Genomic DNA, 27,913 nt, shown 5'->3' on the forward strand with positions numbered 1-27,913 from the left:
TAGGTGAATAAAACTGGGCCATGCAAATGCTATGTTCCTGTGTTAAAGTGGGGGTGGGGGGCTAAGGTCAGGTCGCCCCTCCCCTCCAAGTAAAAAATTGTTTTCTTTGGAAACCAAAACCATGCAAATTCTAAATAAAAACTCCATAGCAAATCTAGCAAATAAATAACAATTTTTCTAAAGTGGTTTGAAGTTCCAAGGTTAAAGGGGAGGGGAAACTTCAAGCACGTGCCGCGTTGCAATATACATAATGATAAAAGTATAAAATTATCTTTAAAAAAAAAATGTTTAATTCAATTTTTATGTTAAACTTTATACATGTGAAATCATTTTTCATTAGCTTATAGTACTTATCTTTAAATAAAGCCCTGTATATACTACAATACATATTCTAATTTTTTATTTGTCGCTTGCTGCAGGTGATTTTGAATCAAAAACTTGTGAATTTTGATAATAGTTTTAATTTTTAGCCCATTGTCGGATTACATTAGGCATTCTATACATTTCCCGGTCTTTTAATGTGCTCGTGGTAAAATAAGGTATGTAACAATATATATAAATGTATTATGTATGTAGTCTAGTGCTTATTGTGGTTGACTGGTTAAGCCTTACTCTCACCGTATACCTGAAATATATTATAATATTGTATAAGCACACGTACGACACGCTTGGTTAGTGCAATGATTATGTTTTCTCACGTCTCGCGTAAACAAATATTGGTTTTCAAAAGTCGTCCTACTATATAGACATTATAGGTGTGCTACTGGTGTGCTTAATCGTATGATACTCGGGGATGCGAGCGTGCGCAATCGTATAAAGTGACAATGTCGAATCACGGACGCGCATAGTTCGGATATTGTAACATAATATTTTTAATTTATAAATAATTCAGTAATATAGATACTCGTGTCATATAATTATAATTTATTTTTTTTTTTTCAAAATATTTATAGAAAAGAAAACATAAATTAAACAAATAACTATGTATTTAAATTGTACAATAAAGTATCTACCTCATTTAAGCACAATGCTTGTGATGGTGGTAGAGAGTTACATTATATAATCATAGATACAAATAAATATTATTAAATATTAAAACTGTAACCCTTATCAAATATGCTAATTGTGCATAAATGTACAGATTGTATATATTATTGTGTAAAATACAAAAAATAAAAAAAATAAAAATATTAAAACTAAATTCAAAGATTATTACATAGAAAAACACGAAACTGTACAAAATAAATTTGAGAATGTTACATTTATATTATCTTTAAAGATCTATTATTCATTTTTACATATTATTTAATCAAGAGAATAACCATACATTAATTGGTTTTTTTATACTCGCAATTCTAAGACTCCCAGTTGAAGAGTAAATTAGTTTTTTTAAATCTAGTGGCATTGGATTATAATATTTTGAAAATAAATAATTTATGTATTTTTGACTGATTGATTTTTTGCAGTAATTTATATCCACTTCAAATACTCATACTTCTCTTTTTTTTAATATTTTCCACATCCAAAAATGTTTCATAATTTTGTATTACAAATAAAATAGTTACTTTCTTATACACTTTCTCAAATGGTAACACATTGAACAGTTTAAAATTTTACCCCGTAGAGCCCGCTAAAATATTTTTGCATAAACAAATCCTAATGATTTTTCTCTGTAGTATTTTTAATGGTCTAACAGCATATTCATTTAGCCCCCCTCCCCAGACCGACAAACCATATTGAAATATTGCTTGGAATAACGATAAATAAATTATACCCATAGTTTGCACAGGTAGAAACTAGAAGGTCCCGTAGTTTAGAAAAACTAAATGTTAATGTATGCATACGCATTACGCATTACAATATTATAAAGTAATTGCCATTTCATATATTTGTCAAAAGTTAAACACAAATACCTGACACCAGAGACTTTGAATATTGTTTGAAGTAAGTGTCATTACAACTATCTTCATTTTTATAGAAACAGATTTTTAAATCATCATAATGGATCTCATCTTTATTGATTCAAAATTTTCTATAATTTGTTTTTTTTATAATTTATTGAGAGTTTCCTATGATTTAGATACTAAATTCCTTTTTAAATTCTTTTGTTGATTTTAAGCGAACTTCGTCCCACAAATCACCCCAAAATAGTAGACATGTATCATCAGCATAAGTTATAATCTGTCCATCTATTTTTAAAACACATATAGAGTTAATGTATAGTATGAACAGTAAAGTGCCTAACTCCACAGTGAATATTCATTTCTTCACCTTAAGTGTCATAATTTTAGCTAATTATTTTCTGTTTTCCTAAATAACTTTTAAGCCATTTTAAAATGGAATTCTTTATACTGAAACTTGATCAAATGTTGCAAAGTTTAATATGATTTATCGTATCCAAAGCTTTCGACAGATCTAAATATTATATTGCCATTGTTGTTTTACTGCTGTCAAGCGCAACATAAATGAAATTATTGGCACTTTACAATGCATTTTCTGTGCTCAATCCTGGTCTAAAACCAAACTAATTTTTAAACAACAATTTATTGTTTTCTAAGAAATCTACCAATCTGGACTTTATTATCTTCACTAGTATTTTTGCAAAAATGGCTTATCATAGAAATCGGTCTATAATTATTTATATTAGTAGCATATCCGTTTTTTAAATAATGGTTTAATAACTGCTAGTTTAGGTTTGTCAGGTAAGATCGTATAGAAATACTTAGGTCGTAAATACATATTATTGGTTCAATAATATTTATAGTTATAGACTTTAAAGTTTTCACCGATAGTCCGTCAAAACCAGCAGCAGTATCATCTTTTAAATTATTTAGAATTTTTAGAATTTCGGGCTTGTTAATCTCCTCACTAAGATACATATCGAATGATACACCTGTATTAGTTTCAACAGAATTTAAATTAGAATTTTTTATTTTACTTGCAAAATTCAAATTAGAATATTTGATTTGACTTGAAAGGTCAATACCAATATTAGTAAAAACAAGCTCTGACTGAATCTTCTAGAGGAATTAAATGTTCATTATTATGTATTAATGATTTAATTTTATCACCATTTTTATTTTTAGACACTGTGAGCTCTGTTATTAATTTCCAAATTAATTTTGGACTACAGGAAATATCATTAAATTTTTTTTTATAAAAATTATTTTTAATAATTCTTAGAATTGTTGTGAAAATATTTTTGTATTTTACTTAGTATGAACGCAATTTACAATTATTGGGTTGTTTTTTAACTTTTAAAGATAAAACCTGTTTTTTACGCACAGAACATAGCAGACCAATTGTCATCCATTATTTTACATGCTTATTTTTCACATTGGCCTTTTAAATTGTTGTAGCTGAGTTAATCGCATGTCAAATTTTATCAATGAAATGGTCAAAACATTTATTAACATTTGCGCTATATATCTCTGACCAGTTTTCTATTTTTAACAGTTCATTTAAATTATTAAAATTAATTGTTTTATAAACATATAATAAAACAATATAATAACGTAAACATAATGTGATGACTGATGGCATATTATATATTATCCATATAAACGTGACGACGAGGACCGCAGGTTAAAAAAGCAGCTTTTGTCGAGACTCTCGAAACAGCCGGGCGCATTTATTATTAATAATACGGCTTTTGTGCGTAATGTATACCTATAGATAATGTATTAAATACAATTTTGTTCACTTACACTGACACACACGTATATATATATCTATCGATTGGTCATGGGGAACTTGCGCGGGTTGCCAGCCTACAGTCAGACCACGAGCTTGCAGCTTGCAACTTGCAGCTTGTCGTGCCGCGAGCTCGTTTTCCTTCACTTACAACTCTCTCTACACACACACACACACACACACATATATACATATACCGGGTGATCCATTTAACTTAAGGCACTTATTATTTCAAAATCTAAAACACGTTAATGAAAATATTTTTTTTTGTATTTTTGTTTTAATCATTTTTTAAATCGTTCACTTTTCTTAATGACAACGCTTTAGTCTTTAATTCCTTGTCCCAGAGCAGATTATGTTTCGAAGTACTCGGATGTGTATATCTCGAATTTTAGACTAGTAGCTTATAAGTTACAATTTATAAGTATTTAAAATGTAGATGATTGGAGTGGAGTTGTACAGGGTTATCCCACAAAATGTGAAATGAGTAAAACCTTGAAAAATTATGATGGTTAAAATTAGTAAGAATAATTATAATTATAAATAATATAATATATATTATTATTAATAATTATCTTTCCAAAAATGTTGTCTTGTAACGACTTAAAAATATGTAAAAGTAATTATGTAAAAATCAGTATTTTTTGAAAAAAAGAGTGGCTTATATTAAATGGATCACTCCGTATAGACGGTTATAACAAGCGCTCGCCTTCCTCCTCCGCCGTTCGCGCCCTCTCGTTACCGTCGTCTCCGCCCTTCGCACCTTCTTCATTCCACCGTTTCCGACGTTTGCGCCGTTCACCAACACCCGTTCTCGCTCACCCTCTTCCACCCACATCACCACGCCACCCATCGCTACCACCACCATCACCCACCACGCACCGCCACCACCGCCACTCACGCGACCACACGCCGTCGCTTTCTCTTTCGCGAGATCCCTGTACGCCACTGTTCATCCCACAGTCCCACCCGACGTCAGAATTACTACCAACGTCACCGTCGTCGCGTCGACTCTACTCTCTTCGAATACCACGGGGTTACAGTCTTGCGCGCGTGTGCTCTTTTACTACGATTACTATTACTATTATTATTATTTATTATTATTATTATTATTCGTACTGTTATTAATAGCATACCACCGTTTGCAAAGGCGCGAGCACGACGTCCTTTAATCGGTCTGACGCGCGCCACGTCGTAAACGCTCGCCGCGCCGCCGCGCCGCAGCCACCGCCACACTCGGCCACACATAATTATACGTCATGTGTCGAGGGAAAACTTTAACGGTAAACATTTGCACGCACGAGCAGTACGCACACATCAGCCGCGGTAGGCACAACGTTTGACTCTTTCGTCGCGATAACAAAACATATAGTGAGTTTCAAATTAATATTCTAACCGTCGTTTATATCATATACAATTACAATATATAATAATAATAATATATAAATAATATTATAGGTATTATGCATTACTTTATGAGTACCTATAAACGCTTCGTTGTTATTATAATTATTTTAACATGGTACTATTTTATAAATTGTATTCAACGAAGTTGTAATTGGTTTTCTAAATTAATATGTGTACTTGCAAACATGTTACGTGATTTTGCTTCATCGAACAAAATTTGAATCACTAATATAATTTATTATAAAGTTTCTCGTCATCTACCTATAATCTATATATTATACTCTTCGTCTTAAAATGAATAATCAAAACACACTACTGTTGTTTATTCGAGTTTAATCCCCTTAAATGTTTATTACAACGGTTAATAATCTATTCAAAGGGTTTACCAATACATTTTTTTCATACATATCTCCCCTTTTTCAATCACATAACCTATACTTATTCGTGCTTATTTTTCGGTGAATGAATTGTTCCATCAATAAATACTTGTGTAGGTAAATTAATAAAAATTTACAATTCATTCATTAAAGGTTTGAACTATTTATAATATAAAACACAATCTGGCCAGTAAAATGATTTATGTATTTCATGTAATTATATTTTGTGTGAGAACTAACCTATTGTTTGACTATTATTTTGTAAAGTGTTGTAAATATAATATTATTATAATATTAATTTTGTTAAAAATATATCTCATACATAATATTATATATAGGTAAATAGAACAAATATCACTTAATAATATAATATATTGATAGTATATTAAGTTTATAGTCACCTTATTATAATAAAGAAATAAAACAATATTAAGAGAAAGATTTCAAATTTCAATCCACTGAAACACTTTGTTGAAATAATGGCAGGTATCTGCTAAATAACTAAATATAATAAGATAATATTTTGTAGTGGTTTATTATATCATAATACTTTTTAATAGGATGTAGTTCGATTGCTATTAAAATGTATTATTCATATATTTATAAATAAATACTAAAAGCACATTATTACTTACATTCATGTTATATGATGTAACTAGGTATTCGTAATATTAATAATCGACTACACTTAATTAAATTTTTAATGAAAAACAAATTTTATTGAAATTGATCGTGCTGCAAGTGTTCAAAGTTTTTAGAATGATCTCTCTATGCACCATCTGGCTTAAATTCCTGATCTATATAATAATATGAAACACTTTTAAGTATTTTAAAAAGTAATACCTAACAGAAATATATTATGTAAATATTTATTATGATGGGTCATCGTGTTTTCCCGTGTTAACGTTATTAAAATATGAGAAAACTCAGTGACCAAATATCATTAAATAAATATAAAACTTATGCAATGTAATGATTAAGTATATTGGAAGTAAATTGATTATGAAATCTAATGATTATTCATTTAGATAGTTATGAATATAGTCACTAGTGCAGTAGGTATCTAAATAACCTATATAATATCAAACTGGAGTGATATAACAGGTTTATAAGAATGGAGCCACAATATCCGGTTACTACAACATCTAAAGCGATGGACGAAACACTCTTCGAATATAAAGGTGGATTAGCAGATGATTTGAAGTTTCTTGCAGCTATCCCAGAAGTGTGTGACGTTACATTTTTAGTCGGTGAAACACGGGAACCCGTGTGTGCAGTTAAGGCCATACTCGCGGCTAGAAGCCGGTAAGTATTTTATAGTGTATTATTAAGTAATCGTATATTATGCATAAGTGAATATATGACGTAGTACTTCACCTATGTGTTACTTGGTGAATAACTATAAATCATAATTATATTAAATATAATAATTAGTACATATTTGATTTTATGCTACACAAGTTAACAGTAAAATTATAAAAAAATAATAAGATGAATAATTTGTTAAAATACATTGACGTACAATTTTACTCAGTATATAGTATCGAAAAAACATTATTTACTGCAGTCACTCAGGTACACCATATCATAGAAATTCTGTATTCATATTTTTAATTTGTAAAATATTGGCTTATTGAACTGATTGAATTAAAAACATTTTGTTGAAAAGGTTTAAAGGTTGGTATTTCTCACCCTTAAAACATTTCTATGTTATTTTAAATTGTATTATTTAAATATTTTTCTATTTAATCAACGTAAGCCGAATTTTCTCTCATAGGATCGTTCAATCACTACATTACATTCTGAGTATAACATTTTCCATTTCATAAAATGAACACATAATGCGTAATTCATGAATTGGACAAAATATGCCCATTTCATAAAATGGACTATAATAAATGCGCTGAATAATTCATGAATTATGAAACTCCTTGTATTTTAGAACTGTACACGATTGTATAAATTATACTATCTTAAGTTTATTAATGCGGATATATAGATTAAAAACAGACCGATTAGGAATGATTAAAAATAATTATTATTATATGATATTTGTTACCAATATATGTTATTACTTATTAAAGCCGTATTGTAATATAGAAGCCTTGGAATTTGGTGGAATTATATAATATTAAGATCATATTAGGATTACATTTAATCTATTGTAAATGTTATAGCTCATATGCATAAAGTGTTATTACACGATAGAATGGCACCACCGCTACAATGTAATTAACGATATTATGATTGTAGTAGACTACTTAATGAATACAAAATGTATTAATTATTACAAAATATTATTTTGTTAAGATGATTTTTATATAAGTTATATTTATAAACTTATAAATAATAATAATACTATATTTTGTTTGTAACTATTTATTTATTTTTATGAATACATAAATTTGTATTCATTCAAACTTAACACTTATTCTTTTATGTATTTTTAGTAACCTAAAATAGTTAAATAACTTAAAAAGTCGATACAACTATACTGTCTATACTGACCTAGGTATATTAAATTGTACATATTGACATATTGTACTATAAATGTGTAATGGATTATTGATCTATAAATTCTTTGACAACTGTTATACATTAAACATTTAAAATTTATCTTTCTTTCGTTGTTCGTGGTGTTGTTGGTTCGTTTTTAAACAAAAAAATTAAATTTAGATAAGGTGACTTACAAAAAAAAACTTTTGAAATATAACCCGGCGCAATGTATAGGCAATAGAGGTACATTACTATGCAGAAGAATCACTGATTTCACATAACGTCCATTAAATACTTAAATATACGCATACTTTAATTTGAAATTATCTTAAGGGAAATAATCAAATAGTACCAAATTCGGAAGGTTAATCCACTTTCTAGGAAATTTTCAAATCTTCTTATTTTTTGAATGGCTGAAATTATCTAATGCTCTCATGTACCATATATTTTTACTACCTTCCTAGTTACATATATATTTTGAAGTTCAACTTTGTGTAGTTTAACGTATTATAGTGTATTAACAATCAAAATTATTATAACTACAAAATGAAGTATTCGTTCACCCTTAAATGGGTTGATTTGTTTCAGGGCATTTGATATTCCAGCTGACACATTATTTTGAGGTATATTGATAGTATTTGGAAATTAAAAGTTATAAATCGGCAATTATAGTATAGGTATATCAATTCACATATTTTAACTAAAACCAATAACTGACATAATTAACTTGGAAAGTTCGCGATGACGTAAAATAATAGGTAATCAGCCAAAATCTTATTGCTGAGTATTTAACCAATACAATAATTACAATCAGCAGAATCAGTTTTTTTTTTTAATTGTTCTATTTGAAAATAAATTTTATATTTTACACAATGTTAATTATTATACGTACTAGATAAATTGATTACAAATTAAAAAAAAAATATGAATTCGGGGGTGAAGTTTAAATTAAAAATGTTTGATACTGAAACCATCTTTTTCAGTTAGTTGTATGCCTCATGCTTGTAAGTTGTAGATAACAAGATAAGTAATATGTATTTTAATTATTAACACTTTTTCTAGTGTCAGTTGCATATTTTGTTCAATACCGATATTTTCACTTCACTAAATAACATAATGTTACGTACTATTTTTTGATTCTTAACTTTTCAGTGTTTACACATTAAATCAAATATGATGTGGCAATTTTTTTATGACGCAATGCTTTCTGATCCAAGACCTTAGGATTCGTTTCTATGGATTGCCTTTAAGATTGTACACCTGCAGAATTCATTTCCGGACCATCTTGAATGGATAGCTTTTGCAATATCCTGGAGAACTTTTGAAATATTTAAAAAATGGTATTTTTATAGTATCACCTGTAGTGAATTTCCAATCTATAAAAATGCTAGAGTATAAAACTTTTGGATAACATATTTAACAAAAAAAAAAAATAGAATTTATACCCAAACTAATTCATTATTTATGACCTAGAATTTAAACTATGTATTTTTAAACTAATAATGTAGCTCAATATACAGATATATTAAAAATAAAATAATTCTTTTATGAACATAAATAAGCAAGTGTCAGGTATTATTTCAGGTGCTTTAGTTATTTAAAGATGTTGGTAGGTAATTAAGAAATTGTAAAAGAATGTTGGCGTACTTTTAAAAATAAATTAATAATAGCCCGATAAAAAGTAAAATGTTATTTCAAACTTCTATGCAAGTGTATACCAGCGTTTTAACGATTTATCGTTAATGACTGTACTAATTTCCTACGTTTTTGAGGGAAATGACAAATTACTACATAGAAAATAAATATTAATTCTTGCTTTAAAGTAACGTTTATGTATTCCATACATAAATACGATGTAGATATATTAATCATATTACACCACACACGAGGTTATCTGATATTTTTATTACTATATATGCACACAAAAAGAGTGCAATGTGCACTTAATTAAGTAACGAATAAAAAAAAATGTATGACCAGTGAAAAACTCTATAGATAATATACTGTGGGACACTTGTTGTATTTTTTATGTTATGTATTTTAACTTTTTTCATGGTTTTTTTATGTGTATAGAGTGTTTTATAAAATGTTATACGACACGAATGGCAAACAACTACAACATCAACAACACTCAATCGGAGGTAGTTCATCAAAACGCAGTGGAGGCTTAATAAAGCAATTATCTGGTGCTGCGAGCGGGAGTCAAAACCCTCAACAACAAAATCGTTTAAGAATGTTATTAAAACGTAGTTCAGAACCATTGATTCAACACAATCATCAACAGCAGTATCAATCACGGGTGAGTATATTCAGCTATTTTTTATGAAAATATGTTCTAGTTAAGTTCAGTTAATTATTTAGGCAAACAAATGTTAACCACCAAACATTTTATTGGTGTAGAGTATTAATCGATTTCTAGTTTCATCTTTGGGGAACTAGAGAATGTTTAACAATAATTAACATGAATATTTATTTTTATAAACACACCCATAACAAATGTACGCTTAAAAAACTAATTACTTGTTGAAGAACACGAAAATCAACATGAAATATGTAAATGATGAGAGATTAAAATTTCAAAGAAATTATTAATTATGCTAATGGTTGGCGTAATGATCTTTTTTATCTTTTTTATCTTTATGTATCAATTTATTATTTTAGGTACCCACAATAATAATAATAATAATAATAACAGAATAATAAAATTTTTAGTACATATTGTTTAACAAACGTTACTTCTAAACGATCATTATTTTTTTTTATGTACACTCTTTTTTAAGACATTTTGTGTAGTATTTAACTTCGTCATAAAACGAATTGAGGTCTTCTAATGGAAGAACTAAGACTACATCAGTAAACACGGTTGCGTAAATATTTAATAATGGCTTGATGTATGAACACCATATTATTTTATCCTACACTACACACAATACACATATATACGATTTAGGGATCACTCTATCACTGTTACATATATATATAAGCAGTTCTTGATTTTCCAAGTACAATATAATATCACAAAATAACTGAATTTTTTGTTCTTATGTGAAGTGTAGGTGGGTAGTATAAAATCTAATAAATTTAAACTATGATGTGATTTTGTTGAGTAAATATTATATTGTAATTCTTATCAAGTTACCGTCACTAAATATGGGGTCATGGGGACACTATACTATATTATTATAATGACAAGTCGATTGTACGATAGCTGAATTATTATAATAGAGATGAGTGTGGTAAATTGTATTATTTATTCCATAATTTATATTTGTATGTCTTATGTCTATTTGTTGCTGTTGACGAACAAACCTATACCAACATATAGCAACAGCAAAAATCACCACCGAATAGGAACAGTATTAAGAACAATAGCAAAATGGTGACTGCCGGATCCAACGCATCGACGTCTTGGTCGAAGTATAAACGAGGAAGTGCCGTCGGAACTGCGGCGATATCGATAAGTAATGCTGCGAGTGTAACGTCGCCGACAGTGATAATAATTGAAGAATTCGATGCAGACGTGTTCCGGCAGTTGGTAGAATATGTTCACACTGGTTGTGTGACATTACAACCACGAACGTTACTAGGTAGGCTGATAAAATAAATAATAATAATAGACATAATTGATTATAAAAATATAATTTTTATTTGTTTATACGTTGTATCATAAAATATAAAGCTTAATTAAATAGGAAAAACATAGTTGTGCTAAAACTTTTCGACAATTTATTAGATATATTCCTGAATGTTGTAACTTTATAAGGCGAAAAGGATATCCTTTCCTTCGAAATGGTCGGAGTCCTTCCCAATTAAATTGCACCATTTTTCAATGCTCCTATGATACAACTAATAAATGACGTTGAAAGTTTTAATATCTTTTAAAAATATATTAGTATGATACTACTAGGTTGTTTATGTGTACCAACCCCATAAAAATATAATTGACTTTGCTCTTCTTTATTCAATAATAAATAATAACAATGAATATTTTTCCGAAACTTTTAAGTCCCTATATTTACAATTAATTTTAATAAGCCCGTATTAAGTTAATTATAATTATAATCAAGTTGAAACGTTGATGTATATCAAGCGGGAATATACAAGAGTTCGTTATATTCGCGTGTACGCGTCATCATTGATTTTATAAAATCAATGTCATAACTTGCTTACGCACTAACACACTGCAGCATTTTGCTTTGTGTGGACCTTAAATTCAATGATATACTTAAAACTATAGCATTAATAAAGAATATGTTGTTCTTAATGTGATTAACTATATGAAATTGACGTAGGAATATCAAAAAGATTTTGGGGACGGTCGGTATTGGTAGGTACCGACACACCGTACATATACAGTCATCATCGACTGTCACGACAGTTTCAATTCTATATCAACTACACATATAACGTAATGATATAATTACGAATATCTTTTTAAAAGGGTTTCGAAATGATTTCATGATACAATTACATACATTTTTTTACTGTAAATTTTTTCGAAGACGATTATTTGTACCACCTTTTTTTATCATATACCATAATTTAGGTGCACGCGTTAGCGTCTAAGTGTGGGTTGACAAACGCCCTAATTGTTCAATAATATATATAGTCGTTTCCACTGCAATAGTGTTGTTTTATCAGGCGTGTTGAATGCGGCTGACTGTTACGGACTGGACGAGCTGCGAGCCGCCTGTACGGGTTTCGCCGACACGGGCGGCGGCATCACCGTGGACACAGCTTGTGCGCTGTTGGCGTCCGCTGAACGTTACATCCACTACAAGTGCACCAAATCGCTGGTGCAAAAAGTACGAAGGGGACGGATGAGGGGTGAGGGGGTAAATCACTGTTGGCGATTTCGTGTAAAATATATACACCATATGGTTATTATAATAATTTGACAATAATATATTATTATTACTGTTGTTGATATTATTTCCGAAAACAGTCAGAACATTTCTTACAAATCCCACTGAACCTGCGATATTATTATTGATTATCCGAATTTAACATTCAAAACGTGGAAATAACTCAAAGTTTCTATATTCAATTTTTGTCGACTCTCACATAGGTACACATAATAATTTTACTTTTTTAAGAGTATGCACGTCTGGCAGAATATTATTATTATTTTGGTGCGGAGGAGTTATTTTTACCATCTGTTTCTAAAAATATTTAATAAAAACTATTGTACTAAAACCAATCAATAAGTTTCCATTTTATTTATTTCTAAAAGAGGATATGTACAATGTGAATCGCCAAGCATGCTCACACCTATTTTTTGGTTAAATAACATATTTATTCAAAATTCTAATGTTTAAAACATTTAGTATTTGCTATACTTTGATCATTTTACAAAAATAAATATAGATGGGTTAATATTAATTACTAACATTTACAAATTTCTTAATTTGTAATTCCATTATGGGCCTATCATTCTTGGTATGTAAAGTTAAATAACACAACAACTACTTATTCGAATTTAAATTTTGATAATATGTAAATTTTTTCAAAAAAATAATCCACTAAATAATTTACAGAAGAAAAGGGATTTTCGCATTTCAACAAGGAGTTTGTATCTCCAGAGTCTGACACTTTTTAAGTAGTACAATAAATCTCAAGAATTTAAAAATATTATTGTCTTTTGGTACATTTAAAAATTCCAAAAATCAAAGTTAGACTAACTAGATGATTAAAGAAAAAGGAGTGAGGCACTTTCGTATAATTTTTTTTATTAATTTGTTTTCTATAAAATATATTAGTGATAAAAACTTTTTAGTCGATCCTCAAAGAAAAATAAATTCTCAGTAGAGCTTAATCAAAACAAATCTGGCCACCCCTGCGATGTATATAGTATATACGGTGCGTTTTTTTTTTAAACAAGTCATTTTGGTATTCCAAATAGAGTTTTCTGGACAAAGAGCATAGACGGCTAAAAGAAAAAAAAAGTTTGTAAGTGTTTATGCCTTTGTAAGAAGTCTGGCGACCATACAGCTTTTACAATATCGATACAATAAACGATTTCTCCAAATGATGAAAATACCAGCCATTGCAAATATGCACGCTTATTGCCGGTGGTGATTTACCCTCTGGATGTGTCTCGCTACATTAATAATTTATGACATAAATTATACATATTATTACATTTATATGACGATGGTACACATTACCTCCATCCGCCCAACCTACCTGTTATACATGTATATACGTACCTAAATATTATCCTGTGTGCGCGTGTAAAATGTTCGTTTGATGTTGTGAAACGTAATTATTATCACCATCATCATCATCAGCATCATCATCATCATCATCATCATCTTTTGTTACCTATGTACATTATGCAATATTATATATTGTTGGTTTAATCGAGCGTTGGTTTTATTTTTTGACGTTATAAATTATGTTTGTTTTTTTGTACTATTCCATTTAGTTGTATTTTTGTGTGTGCTGTGCGTGTATCTATGACCTGTGTGTGTTTAAACGAGGGCATTGCCGCGACGCGTGAGGTGCAATTTTTTTTAGTTTTTTATAATTAATATTTTTTTCATTTTGTTTTTGTCCCATCATATTAGTTGTCTCCGAGATTTTTATACACTACCAATGCATCAGATCGCTTAACTCATGTGATGTACGTAAACGTATGGTACGTATGGTGCTCGTCGTAGATCGTCGCACATACCGTCATAATCGTTATTTACTACCCACATCATATTAAACGCTGCAATATAATATATTATGTTACCGTCAAAGAAGTAAATTAAGGAATTGACTTAAATAACTATAAAATAGTCAATCGAGATTTTTGCAATCAAATTATAGACTGGAATATACGATATTGAATAGGAATATTACTATTTAATACTCCATTATTTTCAAGCAATGATGCATTTCGCAATATTATTTCCTAGGTAATGATGACTCTAATTCTGGCAATTTTCAGCTTTAAATCATAATTGAAAACAATATTCATTGAATTCGCTTGTTAATGTAGAAACGACCTAGAGGCCTGCCATCTGCGTTGTAAAATCGATTTGCAATAACGGACAACTTACTTATTTGTTAAAATATTTCTAGACTTGCACGTGTACTATTGCGTGATATTAATATGGTAGGTACCTACAGTATCGAATCAACGAGTGACACACTTACACAATTTTAGTGACACGTCAATATTTGACATACGTTTCCCCAGCCCCCCACATATCAATTTTCCCAAATTTTTTTTCCCCAACATTTAGTACGTCATTTGTTTGTATTTGTTTGACCAAACTCAGAATTTGTTTGGTCAAATAAATACAAACAAATTACGTACTAAATGTTGGAAAAAGAAAATTTGCACAAAGTCAATAATTAACGGGGTGGGGGGCTGGGGAAACGTTTCTGCAGCCCCCCGCACGGAAAACCGATTTTCCTAGAGGAACCGACATCAAACAAATTCTGAGTTTGGTCAAACAAATACAAACAAATGACGTACTAAATGTTGGGAAAAAAAAATTTGGGAAAATTGATATGTGGGGGGCTGGGGAAACGTACGTCAATATTTGAATATAATTCATAATTGTTACTTCACTTAATACGGAAAAAATTATCATTTATTGAAAATATTTTAACGCGAACAATAACTTTTATAATATTATAAATTCTTGAGCATCCTGTATTTCTCGGTTCTGGGCACTATTTGTAGGGTCGAATATTAAAAATGCAAAACTTTGTACGGCCAGGTAAATGAACATTTCAAAATTCAACGCTTTGTGTTAGTATAAACTATGCACTATATAATATAATTTATAAACAGGTCTAAAGTCATGACATATTATATAAACAAGGCCATAAAGTTTTGTACGATTTCAACTAAATTGGAATCAGAACCGGTCAGTCGTCAATAAGGGATTTGAGTGTGTATAATGTATATTGTATATATATACATTTTATATAACATCATATTGAATATACCATATTATGTTATGTTTATCATGATTTGTTAAATTTGTTTATATTGTTATGGGCATTTTTGTTTGAACATTGTGATTTATGACATATTAAGTTGTATATCTTAAATATTATTTGTCATGACTTGTTTATATATTATATTATACTTTATAGGTTTACAATGTAGGTATTGTTACAAATTTATAATAGTACAAAGTGTCCATGTTTTGCAATGGAATTTTCTACCAGATCGGACAAAGTGTCTGCTTTTTGCATTTTAATCAATGGACCGTTCAAAGTGAGCTTCTATTGAGACCCATTCCTAATAAGAGATCTATTCCTCTGTCTCGTTAGGTTACGTTATGACTCGATAAGTACTGCTTTTGATATTTTCGATAAGAGTATACGACCTTTATGACAGGCGTCGATAGATAATTTCGTAAAGAGACTTCGAGATTGTCATCCATGATTCCATCGCTATTTTAACTAAATGGCTATTTTTTATTCTTTAGAATTAAAATAAAGTGAAATTAATATTAATATTAAAACCTAAACCCTGATTCTTTATGAGTGGTAAAAGTCTTTCAATTAATTTGATACTGTGTTATAAAAAATCAACAATAATTTATTTAGCTGTTGAAAATATTTGGAACTACATAGATGGTTTATAAGTAAGCATCTATTTTCGTCCACGAATTTAATTAAATCAATATTCAGAAATCGTCTTGGATAACAGATATTAGTGCAGCATGTATTCATTTGAAATCGACTAGTTGTAATCCCAGGATTGATTAATTAGCCAGAACATGCAGCAACAAAATTGTAATTAAAAACTAATTTACAAATAAATTAATACATCTAAAAACATATTTCTTTCAGTTTTGTTAGTATTGTTAGTTTTGTTAGTTTTGTTCACTATTCATATTTATACGAATAGCAAATAATGTCAAATTGAAATGTAAAAATAAATATCTGATTGCTCGGATTTTTTCATATTTTTTCTTGACACTCAGATACTAACAAATTTGCCATTCCTGACCTACCCACCTATAATGTGGTAGAGCATTTTTTCTATGCAACTCAATTTTAAATTCTTAACCAAATTGAAATATTTTGTTAAACAAAATTACTAACAGTGATTAATACCACAGTGAAGTAGACATTAAGGTAGTACGTAATAGTTGTAAATGTATTAATAAAATATTGTGTTCTTACAACATTCCCTTTAGTATTATCTTAACCATACCTTGATACTTGATGCCCTAGGCATTGACGATATCGTCTACCAATGTAAAGCATTTATGTTATTACCTAAATTACATCATTGATGGTAACATGCATTATATTATTAAGGTAATATTTAATTACAAAATTCTTCTTTGGAGAGTTACAATATTATTAAACGGAATAATATAAAGCGTTCCGATATAAAACATGGGCATTAAGTTTAAAAAATGTATGTTAAGGTAAAAAGTGATTTTACTTTTTTTAATTCACACGTGGATCACATAAAAAGTATCTATTTTGTGTCTATATTTCTATAATTCTATGCAATATTATTTTATCAGGAAACATAATATTGTAAGATTGTTAATTTTTAATTAAAACTGGGTATAGTGTTATCAGTAACACTATACACGGTTTATTAAAAAGTAGATAAACTTTTTTAAATCTGAGTTGAGTTACTATTTTTTCTTGTTAATAGTTTAACTTAGTGAGTTGAATGTATTATTTGCTAACCATTAATTTCTGACTTAATAATCATAATATTGTGTTCACTTAACTTAACTTGGCTTGAGTTCGTAATTATTTTCAGCGACTCGCCCACCTTTGTCTGTTATTCACACATCCCAGTACACAGTTGTTTGTGGATGTATAATAATTGAATGTACCTATTAAAGTGTTGTGTACTTGTGTGGTCGTGCGTGTATAAAAATCTGACTAGTCTTTTATCGACGACGACGACGACGACGACGTTGCTTTAGTTGTTCGTTTATTTATTTTTCGTTTGTTTACTTACATCAGTGACGTAAACCAGGGGTGGTTAGCAACGTTTCAATCGATTTCAGAATACAATTGAATCTTTTTTTCACGTAAATTCAATGATATGCAAGTTTATAAATAATTATAATATAGTCTATTGGTGTTTATACAAATATTGAAATATACAATACACAGTGATTTACAAGATAAAACGTATCATTTTATTTACATTTACTCGCATTGTACACATAAACTTATAACTTATGCATGTTTAAAAAAAAAGGCTGTTGAATACGTAATTGCAGTATGTTTAAAAAAAATATATTTGCTACAATATGTATATTGTATAGGTATACAATTCCTACATTACTCAAAACTAAAAAAAAATAATATACTCATTCCTTCGTCTTAATTTTTTTTTGCATAAAGTGTTTCCTAAACAATAAAAATAAAATGTTTTTATTCCGGAAATAAAATATAAATATTATAATATACTGATGAAGTGTGTACATAAAATTATTATTTATTACTTTAAAAACGTCTTGTTATTTCTACAAAAATTATTTAGTAATAAACGGTAGGTGTATAATAATATATTCTCAATTTATAGGCCGTAGTCGAGAACAAAAGAAAACTTTATTACTTTACTTTATACTTTGAAGCGGTAAAAATGTATAATAGAATTTAAGGGTAAATCTTGTGACCTTGGAAACGCCCGGGTAAAATAAAATTTTAAAAAAGCATGCCAACTGCCAAGACTATATAATATTCAATTTATATTTTCTTAATATAAAAGTTTATAATTGCGAACTGATGTAAAATTAAATCTGTCTTTAAGAGTAGAAGTCATTTTCATCATCATTTCAAATTCCAGTAGAACTATATCTACATAATATTTGATTAGTGATTTGAAATTTTAAAAATAAAAACGTCATTGATAGGGCTCAGATTTTATATTAAATTAACAAATTAGTACTCATATTACGTAAAGAAAATTAAATGCATGATCAAATATTTAAATATTTAGTTCACAATAAAAGATTCAAAGAATCTTTGTAATGCCTACTTAAATCATTACACATGTAGGTATATTACTGAACACAGGAAAAAATATTGAAATTTTTTTAATGAAATATTTATAAAAGGCTGCAGACAGGCTACAAAAGTGAAAACCCTGATAATGGATACTCGTCTCTTTTTCCTCGCCTCTGCGAAAGTTATGATGTGTCAATGTACCTTTTTATTAAGGTCGTTAATATTCATTTCATAAATTATTGATTTCAAAAAATTATATTATGTTAACACCCATTCTCCCCTAGCCGAAATTCGTTCTATGAACATTACCTGAGTACCTAACTTAACAATTTAATATTAAACCTAAAATTATGGACTTTCTTAAATATAATTTCCTGATGAATATATTATAGTGAATAATTGTAGAATTTCGAGTATAAAAAATCAATTTGTTTCAATTTGAGCTATTATAAAAAACTTAGTGTGTCATTTTTTCTCTATTTTTCGTTACTTTTTACCTTTACGTTTGGTTAAAGAACTGTGAAAATCATATTGGTCATCTTATAAACTTTATACATTGTCTCAGTTAATTAAAATCACATACTTACAAATTAAAAAAAAATCTGAGCCCTTCTTAACTCGCATTATCCAAGTGACCCAGTACATTCTAGAAGTTATAGCATTTGTTTGGCCAGCATTTAATTATTCATGTAGAAGAATGTAATAAAACATTTTCATATTTTTTAACCTTGAAAGTTTAAATTTTGTTTTATAACGAATAAGATGTGAAAAAAAAGGAATGTCAATGCTTATCAGTAAATAATGAATAATACATATAATTAATTGGTATATAACTGTGTGTTTGGTAATTTATATATATATAATATATATAAATATTTATGTATGTATGTGTCAATGTGTAGATTGTTATGAGTATCATTTTTACGACAACAGATATTATAATTTGTAATAAGCTAATATTGTGTTGATGGATTTTTGTACGTTGTTTTGGTGTTGATTTGCAGAAATGTTTTTATCGTTTTTATTTTGTACTGCAAAGGCTGTAAATAAATAATAATAATAATTACACATTAACCACAGTGCAAGTGCATACCTTTATTTATATAAAAAAATTTTAATAAAATACATTTAACAAAATTATGTAATTTCCTTAAAATCCCAAAGGTGCTCGAGTTCGTAGACGAGAACGGCGGACGGGTGCTCACACTTGGATCGTTCACATTATTGCCACAGCACGTGGTCCGACTTATACTTTCGCGGGACGAGTTACGAGCTGACGAATTAACAAAATTTCAGGTAAATGTAATACTTATAACAATATGTACGATAAAACCTGTATAGTCTATGCTCTGTAGGTTAAAATAATAAACCATGCATTGGCATTTGGCAATAACAAAAATATACACTTTCGGGCTGCCGCGGTCTTTAAGTCATTGTCAAAATTATGTACCTTTTGATTGACATTGAATATGTGAAAAGTCCTAAATTCATCAATATGATATTTTTATCACATCATTATGCATTCAATAAATAGCCAATATAGGTTTTAAACTTATTTAAATCAAATAATAGTATTGAGGTCTTGTGATATGTAATGGTATACCGTGATACCGGTATGTAGCTGAAAACCTTGATAACATTGACGGTATTGAAATCGGATATTGTATGTATTGTGGTATAAAACCGGTTTACTTACCGAAAAACTGCTTCAGCCCTTATATTATACACTTAAGGTATTATTTCAGTATTATACGGTAGGTACGAGGGTACATCGGTATTATACGGTATGCCGTTCAAGCAGTATTTGAGCAATAACCGGTATACTAAAAAAAAAATACCCATTAAGCAAATACTGATATTGTAAAAAAAATAAACGTAATCGATATAACTTCAGTGATGATATTATACTTACTAATTTATACGACGATCATGGTTATCAGTAGAGAAATCAGAATTTGTACCACTAGTGTGAATTTTGTAAAAAAAAATACAGAAAACTCGAGAACACATATTTTATTCAAAATGATTTAAAATGTAATTTATATAATGAGTGATAAGTCTATAGCGATTTTCTACACCTCCGGTTGTAAGGTATATGCGTTTAATCATTATGTGCACGAAATACATTATCTGGGGTGCTGCAGGCTGCGCTAATGTGGGCGAAGAAATGTGCCGCTGATGCTGCCGACAACAACAATGCCGATTCCGAGGATGCAGATTGGCGTTCTCTGTTCCGGGAACACTTTGCGCCCATCATTCAGTATCACAAGATCGCAGCGAGTGTAATTTTAGAAGAAATAATGCCGTTGGGAGTGGTTCCTGACCGGGATTTGTTGTCAGCGCTTGCTTATCAGGTATTTTCAAAATCAATATTTATATTATTACAATTAAAAAAAAAACAGCGATTAAGTTGTTTGAAGTTTATAAAGTAATAGATAGTAGTTCGAAGGACTTTTGTATTGCTATGAAAATGTCGACAAGCGATCATCAAAAATTGAAGCAATGGATATTTTTTTACCTTAAAACTCATTTAAAAGTTTAGAATACAAGAGGAGTGAGTGAAGTAGTGACATGAAGCAGCGAAATAGGAACTGTGGTTAATACTAATTGCGGTTTATACTAATTCCCTCATTTAAATTTTTAAGTGTTTATTTTTGCATACAATTAAAACGATAAACAAATATTAGTTCAATAGGCAATGTTGATATACACACGAAATTTGAAAAAAAAAGTATAATATATAGTCCTTTTTTCGAATATTAAATTAAAATGATGATGGGTTATTATTATACAACCTAGCTACCTTCACTTTATTATATTATAACATTTTAATTCGAACAGTTCGATTTTTGCATCAAGCACTGAAGGTGTTCATGTCAAAGTTCTGTTCAGCTTGGTTCAAAAATCAGAAACTTAAATTTGATAATAGTTGAACCAAATAAAGTTCCTACTGTACTGAATTGAAATTGAATCAATGAAATCAAAATGTTTACCGAATTTTATGAAAAAATTATTAAAAATTATTGTTTAATATTATCCTTCATCATTCTAATATATAATATTTATTAATTACATAATATCAGGCAATTAATTTTGCTTTTAAAATTGTTTTATACATTTGATTCACAAGCCTCAAAAACCAGCTATGGGGATCGTAACATCACTATCCAGTATAATATTGAATAGAGGTTATGGTTTAAAAAAAAGTAAAAAACAGAACAATTCTTTGACAAAAAAATTATTATGAAATACCTTTTGTTTGAATTCATTGTTGGAAAAGCGCATCTACACTGCTACAGTAGGTACTACGGTGATATAATAAACTTCGGAGAGTTTATAAAAACATAATAATCAGGATTGTGAATTTGATGCAGTAAAAATCTATAAGATCCTATAAATCATAAAAATGCATTTCAATCTCAAAAAATACAGTATATTATTGACTATAAAATATCCTGAGAGCAATAAAAAATCGAAGTTTAAAATGTGTAAAAATGTATGATGTCGCTATAGAAAGAATAAACTACCTACAATTATTTTTATTGGTTCACAAAAATGTATAAAATTAATGCGGGTTAAAAGTTTTAATTAACGAGAATTTTCAAAAAAATTTATAAAAATTAAAAATTAACCTTCAAAGTCCAATAAATACCTACAAATTCGATATTTTTATGTACTGTGGTAAAAAAATGCAAAATTAAATGTTTAAAATTGATTGGTATCTAATTCTTACTTTGTGATCAGAATTCTATATTTTACGATAATAATCTAAAACGAATGCATTCATCTACGAGTTCACTGCTCCAGTATAGTCCAGTCATAATAATGTAATATAATATATGCAATTAAGTTACGATATTTATGCTTGTTGATCACGTGTTTGGACAGGCTGACCCGAACAGCGTGCGGTTGGACTCCATCACAGGGGCCGGCGACAGGGATCAGTTGCGGTGCGGTCGACGCCGGACGAGGTCCATGTCTGTGCAGAGTGGCGGCGCGGGCGGCGACGAGGACGACATGCAGTCCGGCTGCCATCAGGTGAGCGTCGCGGCCGGCCCGTCGATCACGTCCGTCATCAGCGGCCTGGGACATCAGCCACCAGCCACGCCTACGCTGAGCAGTGGCGGCAGTGGTGGCAGTGCGGACGTTGTGGGCCGCCAAAATCAGCGGCCACCGCCGCCCAGACGCCGGCGGCGCCCCTCGTCGTCTGTGCACCATCACCATGGACAGCGGCCGCAGCAGAAGCACCAGCACCATCATCACTATCACCCGCTCAACCGGCACAACCTGTCTTCGGACTCGACCAACAGCCGTAGTTGTTGTACGAGTGATGACGAAACGGGAGACGACTTAACGTCGTCCTAAACGCGAACGCCGCGGCCGTACGCATCGCGTGCCCACGGATATAAAAGCGACGAATCGCGTCTTCCCCTCGTCATATTCATAATTGTATTAAAATAAATTATGTAACTATATTAGCTGATCCCTTGCACTTCGTCTCCCGTTAAAAATTCCAACTCTGTACACGAGATTTATTTGTGATAATGTGAGCAGTAGGTACATATACTATCGAACCCCGCTGTAGGTGCACACTCTTTACGTATAGTATTTTTTATTTTTTATTTTAACTGAGGACACAAGTGCAAATCAGTCACCTTGGTAGGCAATGTGATGTGAGAATTCGACTTGACGCATGCTAAAACCTGACCTGCCCGATTAACCTTTTTAAAAAAAATAAAAAAAATTCTAATTTCTACTAAAAATTAGGAAAGTTGCCCGGAAAATAAGTTATTAATTAAAATAAACTTTGCAAATTATATACTAATACACATATTTTACGGCACTGCAACCCTCAGGTTTCCAGCTACCTGCAACCTGACCTTTTTGTCCGTTACATTACCTATGTGTTTGACTTGCTCTTGTATATATTTGACTTGTAGCATTTCGAGTTCTGCGACTTAAGTTTGTTTAAAATATTAAGCGTGATTTCTTTGAACTAACCATGATGGACAAACACTTATCAAAAAACTCACTGTGCAATTTTCATTAATTTTTCGATTGAATCGACTGTGAAATGTGCACTAAGAAATGATAAATCAACTATTTTATACCATAGATGAATTTGTTTTAGACGATAAACGTGATGCCTTTACCGATTTAAATAGGGATTCAGTTTTATACTATATATAGAGAGATGTAAATATATTATAAAATTTCACTTCTCGGAACAATTCATACACACACGCGGATCAAACACATTATTAGACGGACAAAAAGGTCAGGTTGCATGTAGGTATGGAAATTGGAAACCCGCTGGCCGTCGTGCCGTACAATATGTATGTTGCGCATAGATGTACAATTTACACGTAAAAAAATTATTTTTGCCGATTTTAACCCCATAAAATTACAATTTTGAAAAATCCTTTCTTAGTGCTCTGTGAAATTATAATATTAATCTATCCTCAAAATATCAAGTCGATAACTCTAATAGGCTCAGCTCTGCGTTGATTATGGATCAGAAACACACTTTCCTTTATATGTATATATTATAATTATTTTTAATTATATTAAAATATTATACTATATAGTATATAGTAAGTTCATCCCACATGTGCCTTCGTCTTACTATTTAAATACTATTATATAATACCTATGTCTTATACCAAAATGCACGTTTAGCAAATCCAATTTTGCATTGTTAGCACGTTACAGCAAATTAACCTTTTATCAAAGTGAAATGTAAGCACATTATCAGCTGTATTCTCGATCGTTGGTTTTTTAAGATATCTTGATTTTTAAGTGAATTACAATGAAATAATTTAATAACTAATAATCCGAGACAAGAGAACACAGGTAAAAGCTCTTATTACACCTTTCTTTAAATTTGATAATCAGTCAATGCTCTCTAATATTTAAGCTAACCACACAACGTTAGAACAGCTGAACGCACCTTTTTGTAGATATGTAATATATGCATCAGTAAGACGGAGACAACCAGTGACGGATTTAAGAGGGGTCAGAAGGGCCTGCTTCGAATACCTAAATTATGCATTTAATGGCGTACGCAGAAACTTCTAAGGGCGTTAAGGGATTAGACTAGCCGACCCACCATGCTATGGGGTTATATTTGCTTAAATAAAATAATTACACAATATTTAATCATAGTTATCAGCTGTTATTCAAATATACAATAAATAAGGTCCCTATATTTATGTAGTGTGTAGCTAATAGATTCAAAAAGCATTCCACCAATTTCGAAGAAAGTTTCAGAGATTAGTGTCTTATAGAAATACCAGAAAAGTTAGAAAATAATAATTTGGAGTACGTTCAAAAATATACCAAGTACTATCTTGCCCATCTCGGTCAAATTAGTTCAAAAAGTAGCATCGGTATACCGATGCCAATTTTCCAGTGAACTGAAGTGAACACAGCAAAGCCGAGGTACTCCGATAAACTGCTATATTTTATGTTTGTTCATTTCTTCCTGGGCGAAGTCGGTTAGCTACAGTATCTTATAAAAATCATTTTCACGATTTCATGCAGTGGAATAACAAAACTTTCCCTTTATCGACCAATACATACCACGACACTAATTTCATACGACCAATTGTCGTAAACTCATCTTGACGCCCAAAGCACGCTATTACTTGTTTCATTAAAATATTTTTCAGTGGAACTTAATCAATCTTTATAAGTTTATTTAACGGCAGTAGAACATGCTCAGTCAGTAATTCTAATTTTTAACATAATCGCTCTCACTCTTCATCATCTCTACTGTGTTCTTGCTTTTAACTAATAATGTTGAATGAGAACCTGGATCCAATTTAATTTAAAAAATATAAACACTGATTGCATCATTATCTCACTATGAAAATAACATAATTGCATATTTTAAAAAGAAAAAAAATGTTATATTATAATATTATAATATGTTTGTAAAAAATTAAAATTGGCTTGTAAACTTTTTAAACGTGCCTATGTAAAATTCTAAAAACTTATCCCCCATACAGATATTTTATGTGAGTATAGTAATTATTTATTTACCTTGTATTTAAAATCCAAATTTGTAACTATATCGATCAAAAAAAAATTAACAATGAATTTTCGGATTGTAGGATAAGTTAATTAAACATTCAATATTACTATCAAATTAACACAGTTCATCGATCATAAGTAAAATTTAAGTCAATGGAAGAAATATGTTGAAATAGTGCATTCGATAATGTCAAAAAATTAGTAAAACATTCATGCATTTTAATATTAAAGTCATATTTATGCGATAACCATCAAATTTATAAATTTAAACATTTAGATAGGTGTACATGAAAATGCAATTAAATCAGCCCCAAATAATATATGGTGTTATAGTGTATATGCGACCACCGATTAAGTCTTAATTATTAAAATATGTATTTTAATACATTGACTATAATAGTTGTTAAGTGTAATTGTTATTGTATTCATAAAAAAAAACTATTAAAATGGGGTTAAAATAATAATTTATATTACATATTACTAAAAAGATAAAAACTACTTATATTGTGCTATTTGGTATTAATCGTATCATATTATGTATCTAAAATGAAATAGGTAGTACATAAGGTACTATAAGTACATTAGATAATACATAGTTATTAGTTGTATAGAGACACGAATAAAAATATAGACATTTATATAATGCAGAAAAATTGTTTTGTTCAATAATTTTTAAAATATAATACCTAATCATAAGCCACATCTGTTAACTACTATAAGTCATAACTGTCTATAATTATTAAAACTGCCATTATAGAGTTTGAATTTAAGTGAAATTCGTTTATTTCACGAGCAACAAAGTATTGCTTATTGGATAATACAGTTGTAACTTGTGTTATTGTTTTTTGATAAAATGTGTACCTATAATTAAAGTTTTATAGGCTAGTCAATTTAATGCAATATCTATTAATATTATAATATACCTACAATATATCTTGAAAGCCATGATTTATAATGTTTGTTTAACTCTATATAAGATACAAATCCAGTGCTCAAATTTTGCAAAAAAAATTGAGGTCTGACGCTGATCTTATCTCAGAAAACACCGTTCCATAGAAGATAAATGTTGAAGTTGCACTAGAATGAATTTGTTTTCCGCACCCACAACACATACAGTAAATTAAATAATTAATACACCTACATTTTGATATTTGGACATTTGTTCTATTGTTAAGTGCCTCGTAGTATGTGACATTGTGAAGTGCGTTGCCAGTGAATCCACGAGAAATTGGTATGAAAATTGGTTTCCGCGATTACGTCGAATATTAAAATGATGAAAACAAAATTTTATTATTATTCGTTATGCTGTTTTGTAGGTAAGTATATTTCGCGCCATCGTCGATAGTCATCAACGATAACTTATTTTCCAAGTAAATGGTATTAATTACTTTTTATTTTATTTATTAAATATATCTTACAAGTCAATAACTATGGATGCAGCTATAAAATTATTAATACCGCATCGACTGTCGTTGACTTGGGAATCGTTTCCTGGAGAAAATAACTCTATAATCATTCTAGAAATAAATAGAAACAAAACTCAAATCTCAAAACCTATTACAACATTAAAAGTAGACATAACAAAGAATGCAAGAATAAAATGAGAGGGAAAGCTTAAATCTATGACGAAATGAGAGCAGACTCCGTTCTCTTGCGTCCCGCCTCCCGCTAAGTATAGTTTCTGTATTCAGCTATCATTATCTATCCGTGTTTTTTTATAGGAAACTTTTTTACCTACTGCAGAATCACAAATCATTACATATAACTAAAATATATACCTGAAACCTCAAACGTGATAATTGAAAAATGTATAGGTATTTAAACTTTAAAGTTAAACGGTGAAATCTATTAGTTAGTTTGCTTTGATGGTGAGTATAATAATTAATAAGTATAATCCACAAGGTACAACGCTGTACTAGTATTAAAATTACTTTTGTTATAGAAGTTACAACTTGTAAGTT

General features: G+C 29.7%; 1 protein-coding gene across 3 annotated transcripts; it reads left to right on the plus strand.

Moving 5' to 3' along the window:
- Positions 1-259: 259 nt before the first annotated feature.
- Positions 260-26,893, plus strand: LOC111031963 (serine-enriched protein-like). 3 transcript variants are annotated; one of them, XM_022312114.1, is made up of 8 exons: positions 260-539; positions 6,582-6,782; positions 10,047-10,272; positions 11,299-11,560; positions 12,615-12,778; positions 20,082-20,213; positions 21,062-21,271; positions 22,806-26,893. In XM_022312114.1, the coding sequence occupies exons 2-8, from the start codon at positions 6,592-6,594 to the stop codon at positions 23,280-23,282; spliced, it is 1,662 nt and encodes a 553-aa protein (XP_022167806.1). In that variant the 5' UTR covers positions 260-539; positions 6,582-6,591; the 3' UTR covers positions 23,283-26,893. The 3 variants fall into 3 exon arrangements, with proteins under 3 accessions (XP_022167806.1, XP_022167805.1, XP_022167804.1); XM_022312113.1 differs by lacking the exon at positions 260-539 and adding an exon at positions 4,359-5,064 and having other exon boundaries at positions 6,506-6,782; XM_022312112.1 differs by lacking the exon at positions 260-539 and adding an exon at positions 4,359-5,064.
- The last annotated feature ends 1,020 nt before the right edge of the window (positions 26,894-27,913 follow it).

This window comes from Myzus persicae, unplaced genomic scaffold (genome assembly GCF_001856785.1).
Source record: "Myzus persicae strain clone G006 unplaced genomic scaffold, MPER_G0061.0, whole genome shotgun sequence".
In the NCBI taxonomy this organism is placed as follows: Eukaryota; Metazoa; Arthropoda; class Insecta; order Hemiptera; family Aphididae; genus Myzus; species Myzus persicae.

Excerpts from the sequence above, each read along its gene's own strand:
- LOC111031963 (XM_022312114.1), top strand. The coding sequence starts at position 6,592 with ATGGAGCCACAATATCCGGTTACTACAACATCTAAAGCGATGGACGAA. Across the intron at positions 6,783-10,046 it reads ATACTCGCGGCTAGAAGCCG|AGTGTTTTATAAAATGTTAT; the intron begins GTAAGTATTTTA and ends TTATGTGTATAG. Across the intron at positions 20,214-21,061 it reads ACGAATTAACAAAATTTCAG|GCTGCGCTAATGTGGGCGAA; the intron begins GTAAATGTAATA and ends GGGGTGCTGCAG.